The sequence below is a fragment of the Dermacentor andersoni genome, chromosome 5 (genome assembly GCF_023375885.2).
Source record: "Dermacentor andersoni chromosome 5, qqDerAnde1_hic_scaffold, whole genome shotgun sequence".
Lineage (NCBI taxonomy): Eukaryota > Metazoa > Arthropoda > Arachnida > Ixodida > Ixodidae > Dermacentor > Dermacentor andersoni.
The window spans coordinates 111,521,134-111,546,105 of NC_092818.1; the positions used below are offsets into that span (position 1 = coordinate 111,521,134).

Below are 24,972 nucleotides of genomic sequence, written 5' to 3' on the forward strand. Positions count from 1 at the left end.
TCATACACACACACACACACCTATAAAGCGCGAGATGGAAAATAGACATGGAGAAAGTACCGCGTTAGTCTGTATCACCCTACACAGAGCGTCCCCGGCGTCTTCGGACCTAGATTTGCCGCGCTAGTGCGGGTGGCGCGGCGGCCGTGAATTTCAATGCATATTGGGAGGAAGAAGGAGACGAAGAAGAAGAAGCCGTCATAGGCACAACAGGCATTTATTTACCAACCGCTCATCAACAGCAACAGCGCCAGCAAATTCACAGTGCATGGTGGACACCATCTTTCGAGGAATCCCGCAACCTTGCTAAGATGCAACAGAAGCGTTTCAGGGAGGCGTCCGGAGCGTTCCTGCTTCTATTTCACGCATTGGTCAGCGTCGGCCTGGATGCCATACCACCTGCAACGTTCTTGATCACCTTTTTGCAAGCGTGCGTGTATCTGCGGCTCTTCAGCCTGCCCTGGTCCGATGTCGACGACGTCTGCATCGGTGTGGACGGCGTCCTGTTCAAGGGCGAATGGTGGCGCATCTTCTACGGTGCGATTGAGCACATGGACAGTCTGCACCTCTACTACAACATGGTGAGCTTCATCTGGAAGGGGATGATACTCGAAGGCATCGTCGGCACTGTGCAGTTCGTCTGGATCATCTTCCTGCTGACCGCACTCACTGGCGTCCTCATCGTCGGCCTCTACTACCTGCTGGGCATCTATGTCGATCCTATATTTTACAGGCACTGTGGCATCGGTTTCTCTGGTGTCATTTTCGCGCTCAAGGTGCTCAACAACGCCAAGTATCCGGGACAGAGTCGAAATATCTTGGGCGTCCAGGTCACCCTGCCTTCAGGATTTGTCGTCTGGTTCGAGCCCCTCCTACTTCAGCTTATCACGGGCAACGGCTCCTTCATCGGCCACTTCGGCGGGGTCCTTGCGGGCCTGGTTTACGTCTTCTTGATCAGACCAACTTTCGACCTCCTGTGGCTAGTCCTGGTGGTGGCGCCCAGGAACGCGATCCAACGCTTCTGTCCTTGTTTGAGGCGGGTGCCGTACGGTGCCATGCTGCTCTCAGCCGCGTCACTGGCCATGCACGCGGACTTGATGCCGACGTCGGAGTTGAAGCCGCAGGCTACGGACAGCCCTAGTTGGACCTCCTCTCTCGTGATCGACAAGGGCCAGTGGCATCTATTGCTCCTGCCCGTGTTTCGCTGTTCGGGACACCTGCACCTTGCCTATACGGTGGCTACCCTGCTCGGTCTCGGCTACCGATTGGAGCGAAAAGTGGGAAGCATTCGCTTCCTGGTCGACACGGTGGTTTTGGCGATCACCACGAATGTCGCCTTCTGTCTGACGACCCACTACGTGCTGCCCAACTACGACGAGATTGCTGGTGTGCCCCCGGCCGAGATGCCGCACAAATGTTTTGCAGGACCGACGGCGATCCTGCTCGCCCTGAAGGCGCTCTACGGTGAGGGCCGCTGGCTGAAAAAGTACCCGATGCTGATTTTCTCCTTGCCGCTGCCGAGCCTCATGGGCGCCATACTTGAAGTCGATTTTCTCTACTTCGTGCTCCCTGACTTGTGGATAGTGTGCCACGCGGTGGGCTTCCTTGTCGGATTATTCATGTCCCTTGTGCTACCAGAACCATAATTACGAGCACACTATGCTTCGACGTATGTTCTGCGGTAAATTCCTATACTCCAGTCGCGACACGCGCGAAACTGCATATATATTGTTTCGCAGTGGCCAAATTGCCTTTTTTGATACACACTTCGATGACACTGACTTGCTTCCTCTTTCGTCGCACCCAATTAAAAGAAATTATTGTGAGACGTTATTTCAATATTTCGCCGGTTCAGCATTCGAATCCAATACTTGTGCCGGCGGTTGTCTCACCGCTGTTTCAAACGGCAGTTCACTTATGTATATTAATAATAGACACGTCATTTCCTCTGCCGTGTTGCGTACATACGTGGTGGGCCTCGCGATTTGAGAACGGTAACTGAATGTTTTCCTCGCAATTTCTGTCCCCGCAGTAGCGCATGAACCTGCCCGGTGTTGTCATGCGGTTTAATAATCTGCGAAATAAAAATATTTTTGAGAAGCAGGCTTCTCTGCACAATTTGTCTTATTGTGGAGAAGCAGATTTGACGAAAACTGTTTTGGTAAACGGAAATCGAATTAACTTAGTGCTAGCGAAATGGAAATGGGAGCGTAATGAATCCAATTCGAATGCTAGATTTTTAATGCTGTACAACGAACTTTGGGAAAGCAAGGGGGAAGTTTATTGTCGTGTTTTATCTGAAATGTATACAAAATACGTTAAAGGGAAATGAAAGTGTACGAAAACATAACTTGCCGCAGGTGTGGACCGAACCCACGTCTTCTGCATTACACCTGTGGTGCTTGTCTGCTTTAGATTTCGAAATAAGTGCAATTTACAGAATGCTGATATTGTTATTTATTATTGAATTACAAAATTAAAATTTCATACTCGAGTTATTTTCTTTCTCTCTCTGTCTCTCTAAGTTTGCATTTTCCAATCATTCCGGTGGGGAACTTGACGGCTGAAATGAAAAATCTGCTTTCTGTAGTCACTAGACTTTAACCCTTCTTTTTTATGCAATAAACTTGACCCAAATTGGTGCAGTAGATGCCGATCAAAACGATTCCTCCGTTCTCATGTATTTATATAGTAACTACAGAGGTAAAGCAAAGCGCAAATTAGTGCCTTGTTACGCCAGCGTATATATTTATAGCAAATTCTAAAGCAACAAACAACAACGAAAAGCAAAGTTAAACGGACAAAGAAGGCACACAGTGACAGACGTAGCAGAACGGGCAGCGCATAATTGTGTACAGCAAGAGACAGAAAATATATACAGCAACGAGATAGAGAGAAAAAAAATTCATATGCGTAGTACCAATTTTAAACGCACCTCTTACAATTATTGTAAAAGGTCGAGTTTGATGTCTTTGAAGCGGTGTCTTCGGGCAATCCATTCCACTTATTGATCTTGGAATATAAAAGTATCCTTGTCAAACATTTATTAAATGTTTGACAATTTTTTACACCGAAGCTGTTTATTGCTAGGGTGCCGTGAAATTTTCATGTGTGCGAGCAGACACTATCATCACCAGCAACGTTCTTGCCGATATATGTTATGCGGAATAAGCAGATTTCCACTAGTTAATGCCTGTGTTACTACAAAAAAACCATGAGCCATTACCCTCTGATAAGGCGGATGACCAGCGAAGCTGTGTAGCACAGGACAAAGAGCTGACACAAAATTTTCAACAAAAGTACGAACACATTTATTAAGGCGAAAGCGTCAAGTGTCTCACATTCCCGATTGTCTGGAAAACGCGGCCTGCGGCACAGAAAGTCATGTGAGGTCGCCTCGGAAAGACGCGCGCCCATGCCACTTCTCGCGAGTTCGTCGTCTTCTTCCACAGCTGGCTCCGATGCCACTCATCATGCCAGCGTATCCACACCACCTCTCACGCTCGTGCCACTGTACTCGCGTTCTTCGTCGTCGTCGTCGTCGTCGACGCAGGCTTTCGCCTTCACCCTCATTGGCGTATGCTAAAGTGACTGTCAATTTTTGTCTTGATCAGTGATCCTCGTGACGAAAGCTACGCACACACATTTATTTTTGTGCATTCGCGTGCATTCGTGTTATACATCCGTTATACACATTCGTTATATACATTCGTGTTTTCATTTGGCGATATAACGAGGCAAGGAATTTGAGACCGAAATCACCGCGCCAACTGGCAGTGGGGCAGTGCCGTCAGTGCTTTCGAAGAGGGCACTGGCGTGATTATTATTATTATTATTATTATTTTTATTATTATTATTATTATTATTATTGTTGTTGTTGTTGTTGTTGTTGTTGTTGTCATGATGATGATGATGATGATGATGATGATGATGAAGCCCCAATTAATGGCGCAAGCCCACTATAGGGGGTTCGTCACAAATCGGGTGGTAATATGATTAAACAATGAAATAAAATAGTTAATAAATAATACAAAAAAGGAAAATAAATTAATGATCCAAGATGAGAAATCAGTTCACAAGTGAAATAAAGTATTGTTGAATAAAATAGTCAGCCTTGCCTAGATAGCAGTAGTAACAAGAACTTATAACTGAAATACGTAAAGGATATACTTAAACATGAGCAAGTTAAATTTCGAATAGATGAGCGCCATCACAGCCAGGTGTGGAAGAAGATGACGACAAAGGCGCGAGCGATATACTGAGGCAAAGAATTTGAGACCGAAATCACTGCACCGACTGGCAGCGGGCCAGTGCCGTCAGCGCCTTCGCAGCTGGTGCGGCAATATGGGAACGCTGACGTGATGAGCGGAACCGGAGCCAGCTGTGAAAGGGAATGACGACGAAGGCGCGAGAAGTGGCACGGGCGCGAAGGGCAGTATGGGAACGCACATGATGAGCGGCCAGGGAGCCAGCTGTGAAAGAAGACGACCACGACGAACGCGCGAGCAATGGCACGAGCCATTGCTGATGATGATGGTTTCTGCTCGCACACATGAACATTTCACGGCACCCTAGCCATAAACAGTTTCGGTGTAAAAAATTATGAAAACAATTTTTCAGACGCAAGCAACGCCAGCGTTCAGAGAATGTCGCAAGAGCCAAGTTTCTTTCCATTTCTGCCACGTTACAGTACCTGCAATAAAGTTCCCAGGGATAAAAACACACTGCTCGATTCTGGATACGCTCTAAAATGTTGCTGATAGGGGTGCCATGTTACGCACGCATATCCGAGTATTGAAATTACGTATGTATCGTATTTACGCGTAAATAACGCGACCACCACTATAACGTGAGGGGTCCCAACACGATAACGATCCCACAGCCTTCGCGAAGGTTGTGGTATCGTTCCCCACCTGCGGCACGTCTTTTCATCCACTTTCATTTCCATTCATTTATTGTTTCTTTATTTCATTTATTAAGCACAAGTAATATCCCCTATGCTATCGTTGGTGTCAGTGTTTGCTGGCTTCTTGTGATACTTTCGTGTGGTTATGTATGTTTCTGTTGACAACGAACACTATATATGCGCTTGTGCCAACAAAAAAACACTCCGTTGCGCCTTCATTCGTGTAGCATGGTGCATTTAAATGTGGAGCAATGAAAGATGTCTGATTTCCCAGTCTGTCAAAAATGCACATATATTGAAGTAGAACGCGATGACATCAGCTCGGCTATCCTCACCTAGCGCCACTGGAAAATGGGCTGACGTATGTCACTCTGGTGGCTTCGGGATTGTGGCATTGTGCTGCTAGGTGCGGTGGTCGAGGGCTCGATACCTGGTCGCGGTGACCACGTTCCGATAAGGGAGTCGTAACAACGGTAGCCCGGCCATCAACAAATACGATGACGCACGGCACGACGACCACGGCGGTTCACGTAGCGGAATACGATCGCACTATAACCTTCTGGCAACTACGTAACTGCGCTTCGTGTGCACGTTCAGCGTTCGATGTGTTAATTCGATGCACCTGTCGTCTCGCAACACAGCGCGGGACCCCGCTGTCTCGCCGCGTCACCGTTTGTGATACGGCGCGCGCAAAGCACTCCGCACCTCGATATATTGACTCGTATGGTGCCAGTGAGGTGGCTTTTTCGCACAATTCCCCACGCTGCGGAAAAGCCAGCTTCGATGAACATCTTTCAAGAGCTGTTACCAGGCTGTGTACCGGGAATTTACTGCACAAACAAACCTCCACGCGGTCAGAATTGATCGCTATAGCGTCTCTCATAGCCCATGCGTAGCCATATGCTACGCCGGTCAGCCAATCGAACCGCTCGCCAACGCCATAAACGTTTTCTGCGGCTGAGCCCCAGCTTTGCTCAAGAACTGCGTGCCCCGTGCTAACGGGGGGACCCAAAGCGGTGGATCCAGGGTTACCCAAGATATGCAGGCTCCATTAGTAGGACCGGCTGTTTTCAGTGACTCACCAGACTCCATTGCAAATTTTAGTTATACATCGTAAGTTGCAATCCAAGAAGCGTTTTACCGAAACAATTCCTCAAGTCGGTTCATTATTGAGGAGATCAAAGAAAATAACTTTTGTTACCATGCCGCCAGAAGGCGAGTGTCACTGCCAAGTGGGACTCTCTCTCTCTCTCTCTCTCTCTCTCTCTCTCTCTCTCTGCCTCTAGTGGCGTTCCCTGCCTTCTCCCATATCGGAGCAGAGAGGCCGCCGAGGGACGTAGCTCGGCGTCGAGCCCCACCTCCTTTCTTGAGGCGTCGTGCCTTCCGCATTCGGTGACTAGTCATCTTGAGTGACGAAAGGCGCTCTCCAAAGAGGCAGGTGTTCGGGTGACCGTCACCGTCCGCCCGGGAGCGGGCTGCCTCGTGTGTGAAGGAGCGCCGCGTTTGGTTTGGCATTAGCGGGTGCGTAGCGCCGTAATACTTTGCAGTGTGCACCGCGTGATGTATACGCTACGCTTGTTGGTTGAAAATGTCGAAACCTAGTGAGGGGCCCGTTAAGAACCAGCCCTTCGTGCACATTTACGTGCCGATGTATTTCACTCAACTGCCGCAGCATGCCGGTAGTAGTAATCCTCAGAGGACTGCCGGGGTGAAGGGCAGCTATGGCAAGAAGCGTGCTGTCGTTGGACTATATGACAAATCCACTTAGCTCTCTTGGGATTGAAAGGCGGGGACAGGGAGGCGAAAATAAAGGTATTCGATAGGATTGGTGTTGCGGAGGCTCGATCATCCCAGACTGGAGTTGACTAGAAAAAGTTTACAATGGCGTGCTCCTCGGAATTCCCCTCGATGTTGCCTTGAGCTCCAACACAGCGGGAAAGCCGCGAGAAGCACTGTCGTGGTGTTGACGGGTCAGCTGCGCGTGCAGTCTCGAGTGTGGCGAGATTGGCCTGGAAGCGTCGTAAAGATCCAAAGCGGAGTGTGCATCGCCAGTTCTTGTCGTTAGCCTCACGATGGGCTGACAGGTTGTCGAGAAAGGCCGTCCCGGGCACGCATTTGCAAAAGTGTGCGACGTTCGGGTGAAGTGGTTCATCTCGCGAAAGTAGACGCGACGGCGGAAGACCATGAGCCCTCTATTCAAAGGTCAGCACTTCCGAGTGCTATACGATCAGTCGCCGTAGGTTGCGCTGCTGAGCTCGAGGTAGCGGGTTTGATCCCGGCTCCGGCGGCGGCATTCCGAAGGCGGAAAGAAAATAAGCTCGTGTTCCACGCGTGCATTGGGGTGCACGTTAAAGAGCCCTAGGTGTTCGAAATTCATTCGCAGTTTCCCGCTTTGGCGTGCCTCATAATCAGATTGGTTCTGGTGTGTGAAATTCCACAATTTAATTTTCAGTATAATCGCTCGTCACATGTGTGCATGGACGAGCGATGGTGTTTTCGGGCGCTGGTTTAATAATCGTACTTTGAACCTTGGATTATTAGTCGATCTCCGTTCCACAAGTTCTGCTTAGCGCAACGGAAGCCGCTTGTATTAGTCAAGCAAGAATTTTAATGGAAATAAACGATCATCTACTGTCTGCTTTTAAATCCTTTGTACTCGACGCCCGTTGAGGCGCACAATGGGCGCCTGCATTGCTCCGTCTGGCTATACGCACAGTTGTTTCTCCTTATCCTTGGCTGGCTTCGCCCGTAGCTTCGACTGAGCTACTCGGAGTGAGAGTTCTAAACTCGGTGGTAGTGCATAGGTTTAAAAAAAATGTATCAAATAAAAGAAAAGCTAGTGACCATTAAGAGATGCGTGGTGTTCACTGCCGTTTTCTCCCGCAGCGAACTCCAACTCGACGAATGTTTCCACCTTTAGTTCTCCGTGAAGTCTTAGCAGACGAAGGCTAATTAGGCGCACTTGACGCAATTCAGCTCTTCTCATTCATTATGCAGCGCTTAATTCGCAGGGATGAGACAATGAGATGCTGCCTGCAACTGTTCCACACGTTTACTTAGGGTCTGTCCTTCCGGCAATCCATCTTCACGCTCCTCCTATTTCGATTATAGCATCGGTTACTTTACCTTCAGATAAACGGTGTCTTTGATTATCCTCTGCGAAGCTGGTCACATATTGCCCACTTTATCTGTTTTTAAGTAATCTAAAATTAGTCGGACACGTCCGCGTTTCCGGGGTACTTTTTCTTTTCTTTTACTTAATGGGTAAAGAATCATCATCGCTTCTTTCGTGTCGCTGCGAATGAAGATGAAGACTCAAGTCTCACGTGGTCATGCGCCACGCCACGCGACCACGCGGCACAGAAGAAGAATTTCAAGAAGGCGGACGGTCGTCGCTGGCACTGGCTCCGAACGTTCTCGGCCCTCTGCTGCAGAACGCGACTGATCTGCACGTCAGCGATCACCGCGCAGTGATCCGTTCTACTGCGGAGGCAGTGCCGCGCCACGCCGCGCCACGCCTCACCATAAGCGACGCCGTCCAACACCGATAGCAACATCCCTGTCGCAAGTCGGCTTCTCTTCCGCCGCTTTCGCTGCTGTCTGCTGCTGGTTGCTGGCCGAGCTCTCCAGCCCTCCAGGCTGGTCGCGCCACGTGCGGAGATCATCCTGAGAAAGAACCGGCCTGCAGCTCCTTGGCCATCGCGACTCGGCCGCACCTGCAGCTCCAGTCCCAGCAGCGGAAGCGGTTTCAAGGAGTTGAACGACGCGAGCTTCGCGGTGGCGCACCGTAGTAGCCCCGCTACGATGACGACCGTCGTCCGCTCTGAAGAGGACGACGACGACGACGACGAGCGTGGGGCACCTCCGACAGCCCATTCTGCAACGGTGCACGATCGGCGACCGCCGAGCGCCGACGGAATGGAGTTCGCCGCGCCGTGCCCTCCTGCGCGACAGAGAACCTTGGCTGGCCGGTGCAGCGCCAACGGCTTGCTTAGTCCCGGAAACCGCCGTCGCAAAAAGACACTGGCCGAGGAATCGTCCGAAAGCGAAGCGGAGGCCATTTCAGAGCGCCACTCGAAATGGGTCACATTCGGGAATCGGTGCGTCCTGTCGACGGCGCCGGTGACGACTTCGCTTGAAGACGAACTAGGTGGCAGGGACTGCGGTTTTGAAAAGAGCGGCTCGTTAAAAGACACGACACCTTGTCTCCGGCTTGCAGACAGCAGCGCCAGGGAAGGCTCAGAGCCACATCAGCTAAGCGAGGAACGCTCCGAGCGTCTGCTGGACATCAGTTGGCTGATCGAGGCTACAAGCGCGCAGTTGGAACGCGCTGGAAATAGCCATAGCTGCTGGACGCCCCTAAACCTTGGCAAAGGCCAACCGCGGCAAGTACCTTTAGAAGAAAAGGTGGCCGCGTGGGACCCCTGCCAAGAAGACAGCTACGCTCTGTCGCCGCCCGGCGAACTCGAGCTATTTGAACTCGACGCACTCTATCCGAGGCGCCCGACACTACCTGCGACGGCTACGCGTAGGATACAGACCCGCAGTTCCCCGCGCAGTTCTTCGCGCATGTCGACGCCGCCGGTTAGCCCGCAGCGGTTCCAGAAGCCATTGCCAGCAAGGCCGCCGGCTGCGAACCTCTACGAAGACCTGCGGTGGATTGTTGAATCACCCGAGAAGTCAGCTGGACCACCTCTTCGCGCCGAACGTGTTACTTCCGCCGACGTTGAAAAGATGAACGCCCAACCGCAAGTTTCGACCGGTCCGACACCTGCCGCATCTGCCGAGTGGCAATCTAAAGAAGTGTTTGCAGCCACCGGCAAAACGTCATCGGTCGTGCTGCGCGCGACTTCTCCTTCAAGCAGCCGTCCAACAAATGAGGTGCATCAGGACGACGGCCAGCTGCGTAGGGGTGCGGGGTGGTCCACGGCGCTGCATCTCATTGGTAAGGATAGTCCAGAGGATGTACATGGCATTCCTGGTCACGAGTGCAGCTCATCGGCAGCACCACCACCCGACGGCTCCGGCAAGCGCAACCGCACGCCTGCCGTCACTTCTTCCGTTAAAGTGGCTCCTGACCCGGTACGACCGGGAACCCAGAAGGACGAAGCCAGGGAAGGCGTCATAAGGAGCAGCGAACCGGCCGAGCAGGAATCTGCGGCTCGGGAAGAGAACCATCAGCGCCACACACGCGACATGCGGCGGAAGAAGCTTTTGAAGCTCAAGAAGAAAGAGCGGGCGCTCTCCGCGCACTTTGCGCGCAGCGAAGCGGCTGTGCGTTCACCGGGGCGGCACAGCGATTGGTCCGAAGAGGCCATTTCTCGCTGTCGGTCGGTCTCTGCTTCCAACCGCCGAGGCACTAACGTCGAGGGAGAGTCCGGCTACACCGGTAACGAGGAGACACACGTCGACAGCGGCACCATCAGCATATGCATCAGAACGTCGGTGCCGACCAGGTCGACTATGGTGTGGCCCTTCGGCACCTCACGTGATACCTAGCAGACTCAGGTGCCGTGAAGCTGCAAAATAGGCAGCCTGTTATTTTCCGACAATGTTTAACAAAAGATACCATCACTTGTTTTACCAAATAGCCTCACTAATGTACCAATTAGTTACGTATTGAATACATCTATTTAAATGTGCCGCATATGGAGTATCTAGAGGACACATTTACCGAAACATGTGGAAATTTGCAATGCGTTTTTGACCTTTCGCGCTACAGCGCTATATATAGGCTGCTTACAGGCGGACGTTTGTAAACGAGGTAACCAGCTGCCAAGACCATGCGCGTATGATCCTATGAACAGGAAGTGAGGAGCGAGCGCGACGCACGAAGCCGTCGTCACGGGTGCGTGTATGGGGCGGCTGAGTTGCGGGAAATGCGCTCTGTTATGACACGTGGAGCGGCCTTGCGCGTGCGCCCGTAGTAGATCGAAGACTTTCTCTGTGTACCAAGGCTAGAGTCACTGTATAGGCTCCTTTTAGGGACCTCAAGTGAAGACTGTTCATAAACTCCAGCCAATGTGTATACGGGAAGCGCGCGCATTGCGTTGCAGTGTGTGTGTGTGTGGGGGGGGGGGGGGCGGTCGCATGCCGCAATTATTTTCAGCCTACTTGTGGATGTTCGTGAAGGGAAGGGGAGAATGCATTGAAATCAACATTTTCATTTGCGGCGTTTCTATTTCGATTAAAGCGATGCCTTTAATGGCTATTTACTGCCTGAAATAACATTTTACACCATCAATTTTAATACGATTAACATTCTGAGGTTAGCCACTTCTGAGTCTATAATGACACTGCTAGCATTTGAGGCTAGCCGTGTCATTCGGGGTACAGGCTGACGACTTGGGTACGGCGTAATGGAAGTAAGCTGGTGTACGAGCTTGGCTCCCACCAGTTCTGCACAGGATGACGTTCACTACAGTGGTGCCACGGGCAGGAGGGTATACGTAATAGGATAGGCCGCTAAGCCTATCCTATTACGCAGCTGTTTATGCGGACCATGTGCCGTCGTCGTCGGCGTTCGCCAAAACTATCATCACTAGCAATGGCTCGAGCGTCATCGTCGTCTTGCACAGCGCTGCCGTCCGAACGAGCTGTGCGACTGCTCCCGCGTTCGTCGCCGTTGTCTTCTTCCACAGCTAGCTCCGTTGCCGCTCGTCATTCCAGCGTAGACTTTCACTTTTCTGTCGTCGAAATGGGGAAGCCGCGTTTACGGGGGTACGAGCCATTGCTTAAGGAGGTATATATGAGCCATTCATTGTCTTACGGGACGTTGGATGGCTATAGACTACAATGCGCTGTGCCATGTGAGGCAATGATAATACTCAACGCTCTAAGGAAGGAAGGAAATCAACTTTATTCAGGTCCTGCAGGCCACGAGAGCTTTGGGCTCTCATGGAATGGGCGTCTCCCACGACGGAACCGGGAGGTTGAGTTTCCTGGCGGCTAAGAGATATGAGCAATGACGCACAACAACGCCTAAAGTAAACATGTCTCCCTGTGTGTCCTGTGGGCTACGCAGACAAACAGCAGTGGTGCACACAAGGTAACGTTTGACGTCAACTCACCATTCTCGTGTTGGACTAAACGTTGAAGAAATTATACAATCGCCTCCAACATCACCCCTAACTTTACTGTGGGGGTTGGGCCTACAAGGTAATTCAGCATGCGTAAATAACAGTACCGGCCAACGGATGCTCCATAAAGAGCACCGGATATTATAACAAACCGGGCGGCTCAGCATGTCCATCCAATCTGGAACCAGAGCGTTCCGCGGGTTAGGGCCTACGAGACCAGATCGACTAGCGGACAGCCGATCTTGAAATCCCCGGGCATGGGCAGGCCTCGGCGAGCCCCAAATCCACTAACCAGCAGTCCGAGTTCCAGCTTTGGCGTCCCCAGTTGTGTCTCCATTGCAATGCCGTGATGACGCGAGCCATTCGACATCTCATTCAAGAGAATGACATCGAGATTACATACGCGCGTAATCGCCGTGGTCCGGTCATCGCCGCGGGTATCATCGAGGATAATTGCGGGACTGGAGCGTCGCGTGAGCTGTGCGCGCAATCAAGAAGAGACAAAGGAAGCGGCGGTAAATAAAGCTCCGATAGAAGACGTTAGATTCGAAGAAAGATATGAACGAGGGAAGGAGGAGGAAGGAGGGAGAAGGCACATCGCTTGGCAGCTGAAACATGTAAACAAATAATAATACTCTGATGTATGAAACACTCAAGGAGCTCACAAATGCAGTTTAGGTAAGGTTCTGATATTTCCTTCCACAGTTGCGAAGCGGCAACTCCGGAGTTGGAATGATTACAGAATCATTCCTCGTTTTCAGTCGCGCGATATATGAAGGAAATGGAATGACGGCGTCTGTGTGGCACTTGGAGTGGGAGTAGAATGGAAGCCCGACAGTCTGGAATGAATGGAATGGCCACATAGTCTCAGATCTCGGAGCGCTAAATCTTGGTTTTAAGTGAGACTGCATAACCGGTGAATTTGCCACTTAGACTTATATCTAGCCAATTTATTAGACGTCTCAAATTTTGCTCAACACGGCTCTTTCAATATGCACATAAAAGTGACTACTTCTGCTGCGGTAACTATAAGCAACATGATATTCCACATATTTTAAACTTATGAAGACCCAGAAATCTTCCTGAGTACAATGTTGAAGTGCAAGATTTAGCTAGAGGAAATTACTTTACTATTGATAAGGAGCTAAGCTAACTCTTTAGTTTTAGTTAACTCATTAGCCTTTATGTAAGGATTCGAAGAAATATTTATTTAGCAAGGTCACGCTTGACCTACAACAGAGGGAGCAGGCCAAAAACAGCGAAATCGCAAACAGGTGCACCCTGCACGGATCTACAGCGATTTGGAACGCGTGTCTTGTTATTTTAGGACACTGTCGAGGGTCCAGAAAACGAGATTAATGCTGTCATAGGTGTCAGAGGTGTGCTGAAATATCGTGCACATTAATATACCAGTAAATGTGCAGGAAAGAAACTCTTCCCCTACCAGGAAATGCGGGTGAGCGAATAAGCTTGTCCTGCATGGAGCTGACCTTCACAGTTAAGTAACCCACATGTAATGGTGCCGGATTGCTTCGGCCTTTAGCTTCCTCAATTCGAGATCTTGTTCTCGTTGCCGTCAGATTGTCTGGGCGCGGGCGGCTCTAACGGCTAGGTCGGCACGCCAACAGCGAGCCCTTTCACGGGTGAGTTCTCGCCGAAGCTCGTCGAACGCTGCCCGTTCCTCGGGGGAACGCATAACGCGTGGCCGTCCCATCCGTTTTCCGAGACTGAACTGAACTGAAACGAAACCGGCGCAGCGCGCGCGATACCATTTCCTGCCCTTTCCCTCGCCGGCGGAAGCGAAACGGCTCTGATTGGTTGCGCGCGTGGCGTGAGCGCGCGCCTATGCACCTGGAATCCTTAGTAATGACTCACGCTCCGGCGCCGGCGCAGCTGTCAACTCATCAAACCACCCTTTCCCGCAGCTGTTCTCCTCTGGGAGCAACTGGGTTTTTGTGTGACCACGACAACGTCATTTGTGAGCCAATACAAGCTTAATTTGAAAAACAGTAAGTAACAATAATAGTATTCACGAAAATACTACGTGGAACATTATTTTTTACGTTATTAAGACTCTGAAATGCATTTGTTGTTACTATGGGCACGCAAGGGCAAGTACTAAATAGTATGGAGAAAGCGTTTAATTTAACGGAATTGAAGGGATTGATTCGATCAATTCAGCCACGCCTGGAATGGGAATGGTGCAAATGTCGCTGCTCTGAGGAGTTCGAAGTGGAATCACTGATCAACTCCACTCTCCGCAATGGAGTGGGACTGGAAAAGAGGGTTCCACTCCGCAGCTCCGCTTTCTTCTATCTTGTTGCCGCTTTAATGCGGCAAGAAAAAGGAGTATTAGAGTTTGCGGGGGCTCTAATACTTCACAGGAGTACCAACCTACATGGTTTCGGGCTTAGCTAGCCACAGGGCCACGTCAGTTGTCACCTCACGTAGTTTAGCGCGCGGCTGTGTCTTCGAGCACTTGGCCTGAACTTACCAGTACCTGCTACTCTTTCGTATCGGGCCTCCACTCTGGGATTCAGCCATAGGGATGCTTGCTCCGCAGCCCAAGAAATTCCTTATGGAATCGAACCGAATTCCCTGGTTAAGGTTGCATATTCTATTTTACTTTTCTGTGTACGTTTCGAACGATTATTAATTGTTCCTACAATTCTCGCTTTTATTTTAACAGATAATTTCACCTTCTACAGAACTTAGTTCCTGGCAATTCTGAAATTATTTTTTTCATTAACTTAAAATGATTCATCCATTTCATGGCCAATCCCACATAGTGGGTAGGAGCCACAGGTTCTATAGACGACGACGACGACGACGACACCCGCCGTGGTTGCTTAGTGGATACGGTGTAGGGCTGCTAAGCACGAGGTCGTGGGATCGAATCCTAGCCATGGCGGCCGGATTTTGATGGGGGCGAAATGCGAAAATACCCGTTTACTTAGAATTAGGTGCACGTTAAAGAACTCCAGGTGGTGCAACTTTTCGGAGTCCCCCACTACGGCATGCCTCATAATTAGATCGTGGCTTTGGCACGTAAAATACCAAAATTTAATTTTTAACGATGAACGACGACGACGACAACAACTATGCATATCACTGCGGCCAGATATAGGCAGTTTCCCTTGACCGAAGACAGAAAAAGCATCTCGTCAGAAAAATCTACGGACTTTGCGCATCTAAATTATCTTTGGAACCGACAACGGTGTCCTAACCGACAATTCGAAGTATCGAAGTGACAAGGCTGCGTTGTCGTATTCCAGAACATAATTTTTTTCGTACACGGATAGAATACATAGAATTTATCGACAGGAAAGACAGAGAGGCAGACATGAGCTACTGCGCTCGAGTCTGCTACTCTGCACTGGGGAGGAGGGAAGGGGAGTGATAGTACTGGGATGGCTGACGATGATAAGAGAAGTGGTGAGTGCTTATGCATATTACAGGGGCGTAGCCAGGGTGGGGGAGGGGAGGCTTATAGGGCTTCAGCCCCCCCCCCCCACCCCCGAAATTTTTTCGTGCTGTCATGCACCGAGACCAAAACAACCCCCGGCGCCGGAAATCATTCTGGATTTTGTCCAGAATGTATTTTTCGCGCCCGAGAAGACGTTTCGGCGCGAAGACTGTGAACTCGGGCTGGATTTCGTTGCAACGTCCATGCGGCTGGAGTCACACAACGCAAAGAGCCCCATCCGAGCACAAAGTTTCAAGGGCGTTTTGATGGCGAGCGGGCTCGTCGCGGCATCTCGAGGATGCCGCGGAATCTACGGAGAGCATGGATTTCAATTCGAAAGCTTTATGGGTATAAAGATCACATCAACTTTTGATTCGAAAGGTGCATTGACATTTCCAAAGTCGTGCTTTAGATTTTCAATTCCGGATCTTTGTGGGTTTAATGTTCTCAAACATCTGACGCCAAAGGTGCATTGACTTTTCTAAAGTCGTACATCGAACTATACAACGAGACAAGCCAAATCAACACACTATCAGACAAGTTGACAAAGCACACAGCGAGGTCCGATGAGACGAAGCGTTGTGATGGTTCATTTGTACCGTCATATCAAAGAAAAGATTATCATTTTTTTCACCTGCACCAAAGCAGCCATGTCGAGACAAGATATAAATCCAGCAATGATATAACTACATTCTTATTTATTTTTTTCTACTTTTGACTTTTATTCACGAGGACACATTGAGCCTCCTCAATTTTCTTGTTCTCACTAACCGCGGGCTGCCAGAGCCAGCCAAAGGTCATGCGTTTTTCACGTGTTGCCATGACAACCGCGCGGCGCACTTAGGTGCGCGCTCGTTTTTCTCTGGCCGAGTGGATTTCGGCCTCACAGAGTTTTGGACGCTTTCTGGCTAGCCGACGAGAAAAAGAAGCAATGGTCGCTCGCCGCCACCACTGCGGGGTCTCGACGGATTGCAACGCATTCGCTTGAGGGCATCGCCTTCATTTCGATGTTGTCCCTTGTCTCGCCAGTGTAGGACAACGAGCAGCATGAAATAGAATGAAACTACCACCCCCAGATAAGAATCTCAGTAAGGAAGAACATGTTATATGGAGAAAGCTGCAAACCTATACATATAACAACCTGCAGATTCTCCATAAAATTCATCCCGAAAGATATACGGGCACATGCCCCTGGTGCGGGGCCACGCCAACCCTTGACCACATTTCGTGGGCATGCACGGCATATACACAAAAGACAAACACAGAAATTACGGAGCATACACAATGGGAGGCGAAGCTTTCCAGCTCACAAGAAGAGGTCCAAAGGGCCATCATCCGACAGGCAAGACGGTGCGCGGAAGCCAGTGGGGCCTTTGTCTAGGGGATCCAACCATTGAGCGTTTTATTCTTCAATAAAGTTGTTGTTCTTCTTCTTCTTGCTCAAGTTTGCGATAAATACGCCGTAACCCCATTGACGCGGCACTAGTGGAGTTCTAATTCAGGAGAAGAAAGACGATGCAAAAAATTGACAGTGGCAACTCCTGTCTTGCCTCTCTTGCGCGAATACAAGTGGTAGCGGGCACGGAGAGCACGGCGCGCGAACAAGCGAAAAGTAAAAGAGAGAAAAAAAAAGATATGCGTTATATTCGTGTGACTAACCTGAACATAATACCATCAAATACAGTAATATGCGACAACTTCTTAGCGGATGGGGGAAATGGGTGAAAGTTTCGAGTCATGAACATTAGCATGCTGCTTGTTTTCGTAGCAGTTTTGGCAATACGATGCTGCCGACTGAGAGGGCTCCAAAGATAAACACCTAGGCACTGGACCGTTGATACTATCGAAATTATTGTACTGATGAGATTGAGGGGGCGCGAAGAGTCAGTTCTTTTCCTAGAAAGCGCACGTATAGTTGCACTTTGATTAATTTAGCGTCGCACACCGGGTGGCACATCATCCCGAAATCTTGTTAAGCTCTTTTGTATAATATCGCAGCCGTTCGGTTTGTTCACTGAACGATAAGAAACGCAGCCATCCGCATACAATCATAGACATTATTGATAAAAATCAGAAAAATAAGTGGCCTAATACGGATCCCCTGCAGCACGCAAAACGCAACTCGAATATATAATGACAAGGGTCCATGGATCAAAGTAGCTTGCCTACGACTCGTCAAGTAGTTATTCAACCAGCTCATTAGCTTTTATGAGATACTTGGATATCCTTGCTTATGGGCAAGTATTACAGAGACAAATTTGCATTCATATGTCAAGCTCCGTCGCTCGATGACTTAAGAGGAAGCTTTAGCTCGGGGCCTGCTATCTAAAGACATGGGAAATGAGAAATCGTTGTTCTCGGGAACCAGCGATCCAAATTTGGTGAGGTTTGTTGTACTTAAAAGAAAAAGTTAAAATCTAGGAACTGGTGGAAGCTGATTTTCGATTTGGGCTGTCAACTTTTTAATTAACATTGTCGAAGATTGCAAATTTTCAAAAACTTAAACTATCAAGTTTATAACTCTGTATCTCAACAATGAAAAATGATATCGAAATTCTGTAAATTGCATCTAATAGTACATATAAAGCGGAAAGATTGATGTATTATACATTGCTCTGCAGTGTATCATTACTAGGTGAGTGTGACTATTGCAAACACTTGTAAACATTGTAAAAAATTCACGTAAGCTGTAAATTTATATATCAAATTTGTCCGCTTTATATGTTCTAATGAATACAGTTTAAAAAACTGAGATATCTACCTTTTTCTTGTGCAGATGGACACATTTGTAAACTTCGGGCTTCCGTTTTCTTTAAACTTACAATTTCATAACTCCTTTGAAAAATTCAGGCCCTAAATAAAAGTTTCGCTTCAACAGACACGAGAATTTAGCTTTCTCTCTAAGATGCAACAAATGTCATTAAAATTAGCCCAGAGGTTATCTCAAAAGCACTCACGCATTTTAAATGTATTTGAATAGGCGGCATGGGAGTTGCACCCGAGCTAGAGCTTCCTCTTAAGGTACAACGCGTAAAAAAAGATTCCCCAAAAATCCAGAACATTCCTTTAGCAATCGGTTTGGTGTGCCATTCAGGCTTTGACACTTCAGTAATATCTGGGCCCCTGGGAATCTGGAACGTACCATTTGCTGACAACGTAATGTCGTGTATTTGTTCAGATATTGCAGCGCAGGCTGGCAAAGCGGAACTGCGGATCTGTGAATTAGTGTGAAAAGCGGACCTGAAATATCCGCGTCTGCCGTACAACTTCGAAGGTTGGTCTGCCTATATTTTGCTGATCGGTCTACCTTTACTTAGATAGGAACTACTTATAAGTACCCTATCCTGACGTCCTATACGTACCTTAGCCACCATAACACCTTACTTTTATTCTCAACATCTGAAAAGCTTTCTCTCCGAAGATTCCACGTCAGCGATCCAGTTCAATAAGCACAGTACTAAAGAAAGCGCCATTGCGAAATTTACCTTCTGCTGACGTCACTAGACCATCCCTGCTCATTCATCAGCATGTCAGAGACATGGATTTCTCCTGACAAAAAAAAAAAAGAATATTTCCCTTCTTATGTTTCTGAACATTGTTTTCGTTTATCGATCAACCACGATGGAACCGCAATATTCATCTCATATACAGTGTCCTATAAACGAAGAACCGACATTAAGCCTTCTTTCGAAAACTGTGAGGCAGTATGGGTAGAAATACAGTCGCCAATGTCATAAAGCACAAATAAAATTATCATTGGCTTCATCTATCGTTCACCATCACCATCGGTATCAGATTTTCGTATTGAATCAATGCACTACTCATTACAGCTGCGCAACAGAAGAGACTTGCCACCATCGAGGACATCAATATCAACATTTTAAACGATAGCACCTCCGACTATACTCGTTACACTAACTGCTTTTGTGGCTACAGTTACGAACCAACCCTTGCGTTTTTCTGGTAATTCACACACGCTCACTGGCCACATGGCTTATACTAAATTCTTGCATATCATAAATGACTCTCTACAAGAGTCATCTACCACTGTATAGTGCAAAAAAATATACCCCGCCCAGCACAATCCTGGACTGACTAACGCCCTTTTAAGCTACATGCGGGGAAAAAAAAACTAATAAAAAGTTTAACAAGAACGTTCGTTCATCTTAAACTAAAGTCTGGATACTCTACATATCCTAAGACGCTAAATGAGGTATTGAGAGAAGTTAAAAAATAGTGTTATGACAACAAGATCCATCAAGCCAATAATAATAAAGAGGAGCAACGGAAAAATGCTAAACTTTTCCTGAACAGGAACTCACGACACAACAAATGAAGAGTTGCAATCTGAGGGCCAGTCTCTCGCGCGTTCGTTATTAATAATTCCTCCAATCAGCGCAAGACATTATACTTGCGTCACCTAATCCCTGTGCCTAATCTTTCTTCCTCTTTCCTACTCGTCCTGAAGAAACAGCTACCATCACCACACAACTAGCCAGTGCCGGCCTTGACAATCAATATTCGTCCAGCAAATATAAAGGTAGTCTCACGTGTCATCGCTCACTCTCTTTCGCACATTACAAATTTCATGTTCAAGGCAGGCATAGTTCCAGAACTAAAAGAAACGAAAATAATTTCCATTCACAAAAAAGGAGACCACACACTCATCTCAAACTATCGTCCCATTTTTTTATTTTACTTTAGTTTAGCAAGGTATATTTGAAGAATGTATAGAAAAGCGTTTAATTAAATACCTATCTAAATTTTACTTGTTATCACCCCATCAAGTCGGATTCCGCCCAGTTTTTTCAAGTAACCTAGCACTGTTTTCGTTTACGGACCAGATTAAGTTTGCTATCGACTCAGCCTTATATGCCGCTGCGCTATTCATTGGCCTTTGATTTCATCAGTCATAAAATTATTGCAACCAAACTAACCGCTTAAGGAATTGTTGCACTCGCACTAGCCCTTGTAAAAGGTTGCTTATCGGACAGACGACAAACTTATTTTCTAGCTTCAAAATAACGACAAAAGGCGTACCATGAGGCTCCAAATTTTGACCGCTTATATTATTTATTTACATTAACGATATCGCTAACTGACCTTATAACTCGATACCATTTCTCTAGGCGGATGACACTACAATAGTAGTAATAGATTAATCGACGATTTCTTCAGCTGCAAAGCTTAACAATGGCTTTAAGAACTTGACAGAATGGTGCGAACTCTATTCTTTACAGATTCATCCATCGATAACTACATTTATGCTATTTAAGTCTATATACCTCTAAACCTCCAACCTACTCTCCAGAAATTACGTTTCAATCACTTAAATTATATGCTGTTAATGTTCCTTCCTAGGCGTTATTTTAGACTCCAACTGAAAATAGAATAAACACATTTTGCACCCAAAAGAAAAAAAAATGGCCTACGTAATAAGAATACCAATAAAGGCGCAACGATACTTTAGCCGTCCTACTTTACTGTCATTGTACTACGCCTTCATTCACAGCCATTTTAATTATTGTATATCATCTGGGGTAATACGTACCCCACACATTTACTCCTATTACAGCATTTACAGAACCAAGCCTTATGGTTGATCACCTCAAGTTCTTTCCGCGTCAACGTCCTTCCATTAACGCTTATGGTTAACTATCACGTAGTCATCACGCTATTCAAGACTATAAACAACGTCATTCCTATTAATGTATTTGACAAGGTGTGCCTTCACAATTCCAATAACACTTTAGGTTTGCCTTGAACAACACCTTTCTTCTACCAAAAGTACGCAGTAAATATCGGAAACGCATGGCCCAATTTGCAGCTGTAGCAGTTTGTGATAACTTGCCTAACGATTTACAACAATGTGTATCCTTTGTTACATTTAAGAAAAAAGTCTAATCATGTTTCCAATAGAAAGTTCGATTGATGCTCATCATGTTTAGTACTACCGTTTTGTTGTATGCGAATTATGTTGTACTTACTAGTTGTTAATGTATAATCCCTGTTGCTTACTCACTTCTATTCATGCGCCTCAAAACAGGAGGTCCCCTTGAGCTAAGGGACCACCTTCTGCATAAGCAAACCCGGCCATGTGTGCCCCCTCTGCAAATAATAAACGTTCTTTTGAATGATTGAATAGCTTAGCTTTCGACTCTGGAGCAGGGTCTCCTGCTTAGTTTTGAAGGATGAAATGGCAACTACGGTTGGGCGCGGCTTGTGCGCATTAAGACAGCCCGCCTTGTGTGCGCGATCTATATCACTGCGACAGTGTGACAAATGTTCACGCCAAGTACATCCTAAAATTACATTAACGAATAGCATTATTTCCCGGTTGGCCCCATGCATGTTTCTTTCCCAGGCGGGTTTCGGCACTCAAGGCCTTAAGGGCTTTGCTGAAGTTTTTAAGGGCCTGCGAATTGTGTGACCGCCTTTGACTGGTGTTGCGCGTAGCATCGCGTTAATGTGTGAATTTTTCTCGTTTTTTCCCCCTCTTTTTTTCTCCTTGTATTCCTTTTAGCCCTTTACCCAGCACAGAGTTGCCAGCCGGTATTTACAGTGGCTAATCTCCCTGTTTTTTCTTCCCTTTTGCCTCTCTCTCTCTCTCTCTCTCTCTCTCTCTCCCTGTATCCGGAATGTCATAAAGTGCAACGTTACATCGTCTCCATCGGTTCTCTAAGTCGTCGTTATTTTGTTTCTTGATTTTTTTCCCTAACAGATCATGTGCCTGTTTTGTAAGACACACAATGGTCCACTGAAGGTTCACCATTGTCTTCACATGTCTCTCTGAGGGACGCGAGCTCTTCCTTTACGTTGTATAACATTTGCTGTCAAGGAATCTATAGTTACTCGGCCAATTCTCCGTTCGGTTTGAACTACTGGGACCTCCTTGTTTGGGAGAATTTGCTGGCTTTCTTGAGTTAAGGGAATAGCTTCGATAGCCTTCATAATTTTTGCATTCTGATCTTCAGTTAGAGGCTTTGGATTTAGCTCGAAGGCTCCAAGCAGAAACAGATGCAGATGCCCTACAAAAACTTTCGATGTCAAACAAAGTGAGAGACACAACTCCGAAAATGCGAGCACCAAGAAACATGCGCGTGGTAACGACAGCAAACGGCGGTTCTCTAAATTTAGGAGTAGTATAATCGATAGGTATCACTAACCTGCATTAGAACGGCGTACGTAGGCGCTTGTAATGCCTTCGTCGTCACCGGGCCCTGCCGTGACGGGGAGGGGCGGCTGTTCTAGTAGTTGAGAGACAGATGACGGCACGCATTGTTTGTTGACGGTGATGCGTGCAGGTACAGTCGCTAAGGCTGGTGAATCCAATCCAAGAGGTGGCTCCGGTGATGCGTCCATCGTTTCCATGCACTGGGCAGCGGTATAGGCGTATATGACGGGGATAGTATATACAGCGGATACAGCGGCTGCTGTGATCTGCATTAGAAATGCGCGTAGGCGCATGGTAATGCTTTCGTCGGCACAACGCCCCTTCTATATTTCATGCCAAGAACGTGAAGAAAGGCTTACTTTCGTTGCCCACCGTTGAAGCGCGTTACTATATAGCAAAGTCACACCATCTGTCTTTTCAGGCGCCGACATAGCGAGAAAGTGCGAGCGCTTTGAATATTGAAACGACCGAAATGCGGTCACTTATTCCAACAGACGGCGAAATTGTCTACGGAACGAGACAGCAGAAATATAGGAGTCGACGCGGAGAGTTCGAAACTTGCTCCGATGCGCACTCTCGACTTGCAAGTCATGCTGCAAGAAGGCGACCGCGATAGCGTTTTATCGATAGACGGTCGGGCCGTTTATCGAACGCGCTTCTGGAACATTTCCTCTTTCTTTTTTATTCATTGCGTCGCGCTTATCTCGGCGATAAGACGGCGGCTTGCGAGCTAGTTACTGAAACTCGCAGCCACGCATGCGCAAAATATCAGCCCTTGCGTCGTGGTTAAAAAGCGAACATCCGGGACAGTATAATCTGGGTGGTGGGGTCACCATATTGCATTTGTCGGCTTTGTTGCATACATTGTACTTAGGCTGAAGTGCTCTGCGCCGTGCTATGTATACGTCAGAAACAGTTCGATAAGGCCAACCATGTACAGTTATTAGGCGTGTCAGTGTCAGAACTCGCGTGCTATGTCCCGTTATGGTCTCACGTACGGAGTGCGCAATGTGGGCGAAACAAGGGTTCAAATCGCCAAAGCCACGTCAAAAGCAACTCCGAAGGCATTCCAGTTCACTTAATTATTAGACGTCTCGGTATTGATTGGTTGTTTCATTTTTGGTGCGTCTATATGGTCTAATGCCGGGAATGTGGGAAATGGGAAAAGTGTGTCGCGACTGGAAGGCGCGACGCGAGTAGCAGGATCTACAGCCGGTTTAATAAGCCGGATTCTCTGGCAAAAGCCAGGAGAGTTATCACTACGGTCCTCTCAGCCTCCCACCGGTCCGATCCACTTCTCGTAGCTCGGTATGCCCTCCTGACGGAGGAGCTTTCTACTACGCACCACTTCGTGCGCCGGAAATTCGCGCATCAGGTGCCTCGAGGTGGGTCGTACGGGTAGTTTGCAATCGGGCAGGTGCGGCCGCAATAGGGGGGCGCCATGTGCGATCGTCGTCAGCGTAATCATCTCGCTGGCTTGCCTCGGTCTGACATCTTGCGCAAGCGTACCACTTTTATAGCACATCTGTACTATGCCCCTTGACAGTGCCCCCATTCCATTATTGGCATGCTCCAATGCACGGCAAATTTGCTTCACTATAATGTGCATGCTTCATGTAGCGCAACATAACTGTATTGCGGCAATATTTAAAAATTGCCTGTGGCAGAAAGCAGAATTCTAACCCTTGATCTAAAATTACTCGATGAGGCGGCCATTACTTCCACGATAAATAAATATACTTAATTGAATAATGACCATAATTACGCTAATCTTCTAATCAATTACTTTGAGGCACATATTTCAATCTACGAATTGCAGCTAGCGAGTTCGCAAGGCGTATCCACTTGGACTAAATTCTCTGGACTGCAAGAGTTTCAAGATATTAATTTTTAATGTGTCCGACGAAATGCATCGGTGTTCCAGTTACTTTCGTGCTTCAATGCATAGAACAGCAGTTTCTTTAAAAGAAGTAGCGCATGTAATCGTGATTATGACGCCGTTGTCATGTCATTGTCGTCATATGTTGCGTCGTCAATCGTCGTACATTGCTCACCATGCATTCTTTGTCATACCGTCGTCGTGATGCTGTCGTTGTTGTTCCATCGTGGTCATTCTAGCTCAGCTCCGTCATCGAATTCTCGCCATACCGTGTCGTCGTTATCCCAGTGTTGTCATGTTGTCGTTGTCATATGTCGCCTTCCTTGTTACATCAACGTCAATCCTTCCTCGTAGTTCCATCGCTGTCACTGCGTCCTTGTCATACGGTAATCGTTATGCCGTCATGGTCACGGCCGACCCTGGCGAGCGAGTGTCATGGCAAGGTGGGCCGATCCTGGAGACAGTGTA

General features: G+C 47.8%; 1 protein-coding gene across 1 annotated transcript; it reads left to right on the plus strand.

The window, feature by feature from the left end:
* The first annotated feature begins 204 nt into the window (after window positions 1-204).
* Window positions 205-1,833, plus strand: LOC126532288 (uncharacterized). The gene has a single exon (XM_050179970.3). It carries the CDS (start codon window positions 312-314, stop codon window positions 1,644-1,646), a length of 1,335 nt encoding a protein of 444 aa, XP_050035927.1. The 5' UTR covers window positions 205-311; the 3' UTR covers window positions 1,647-1,833.
* Window positions 1,834-24,972: the final 23,139 nt, after the last annotated feature.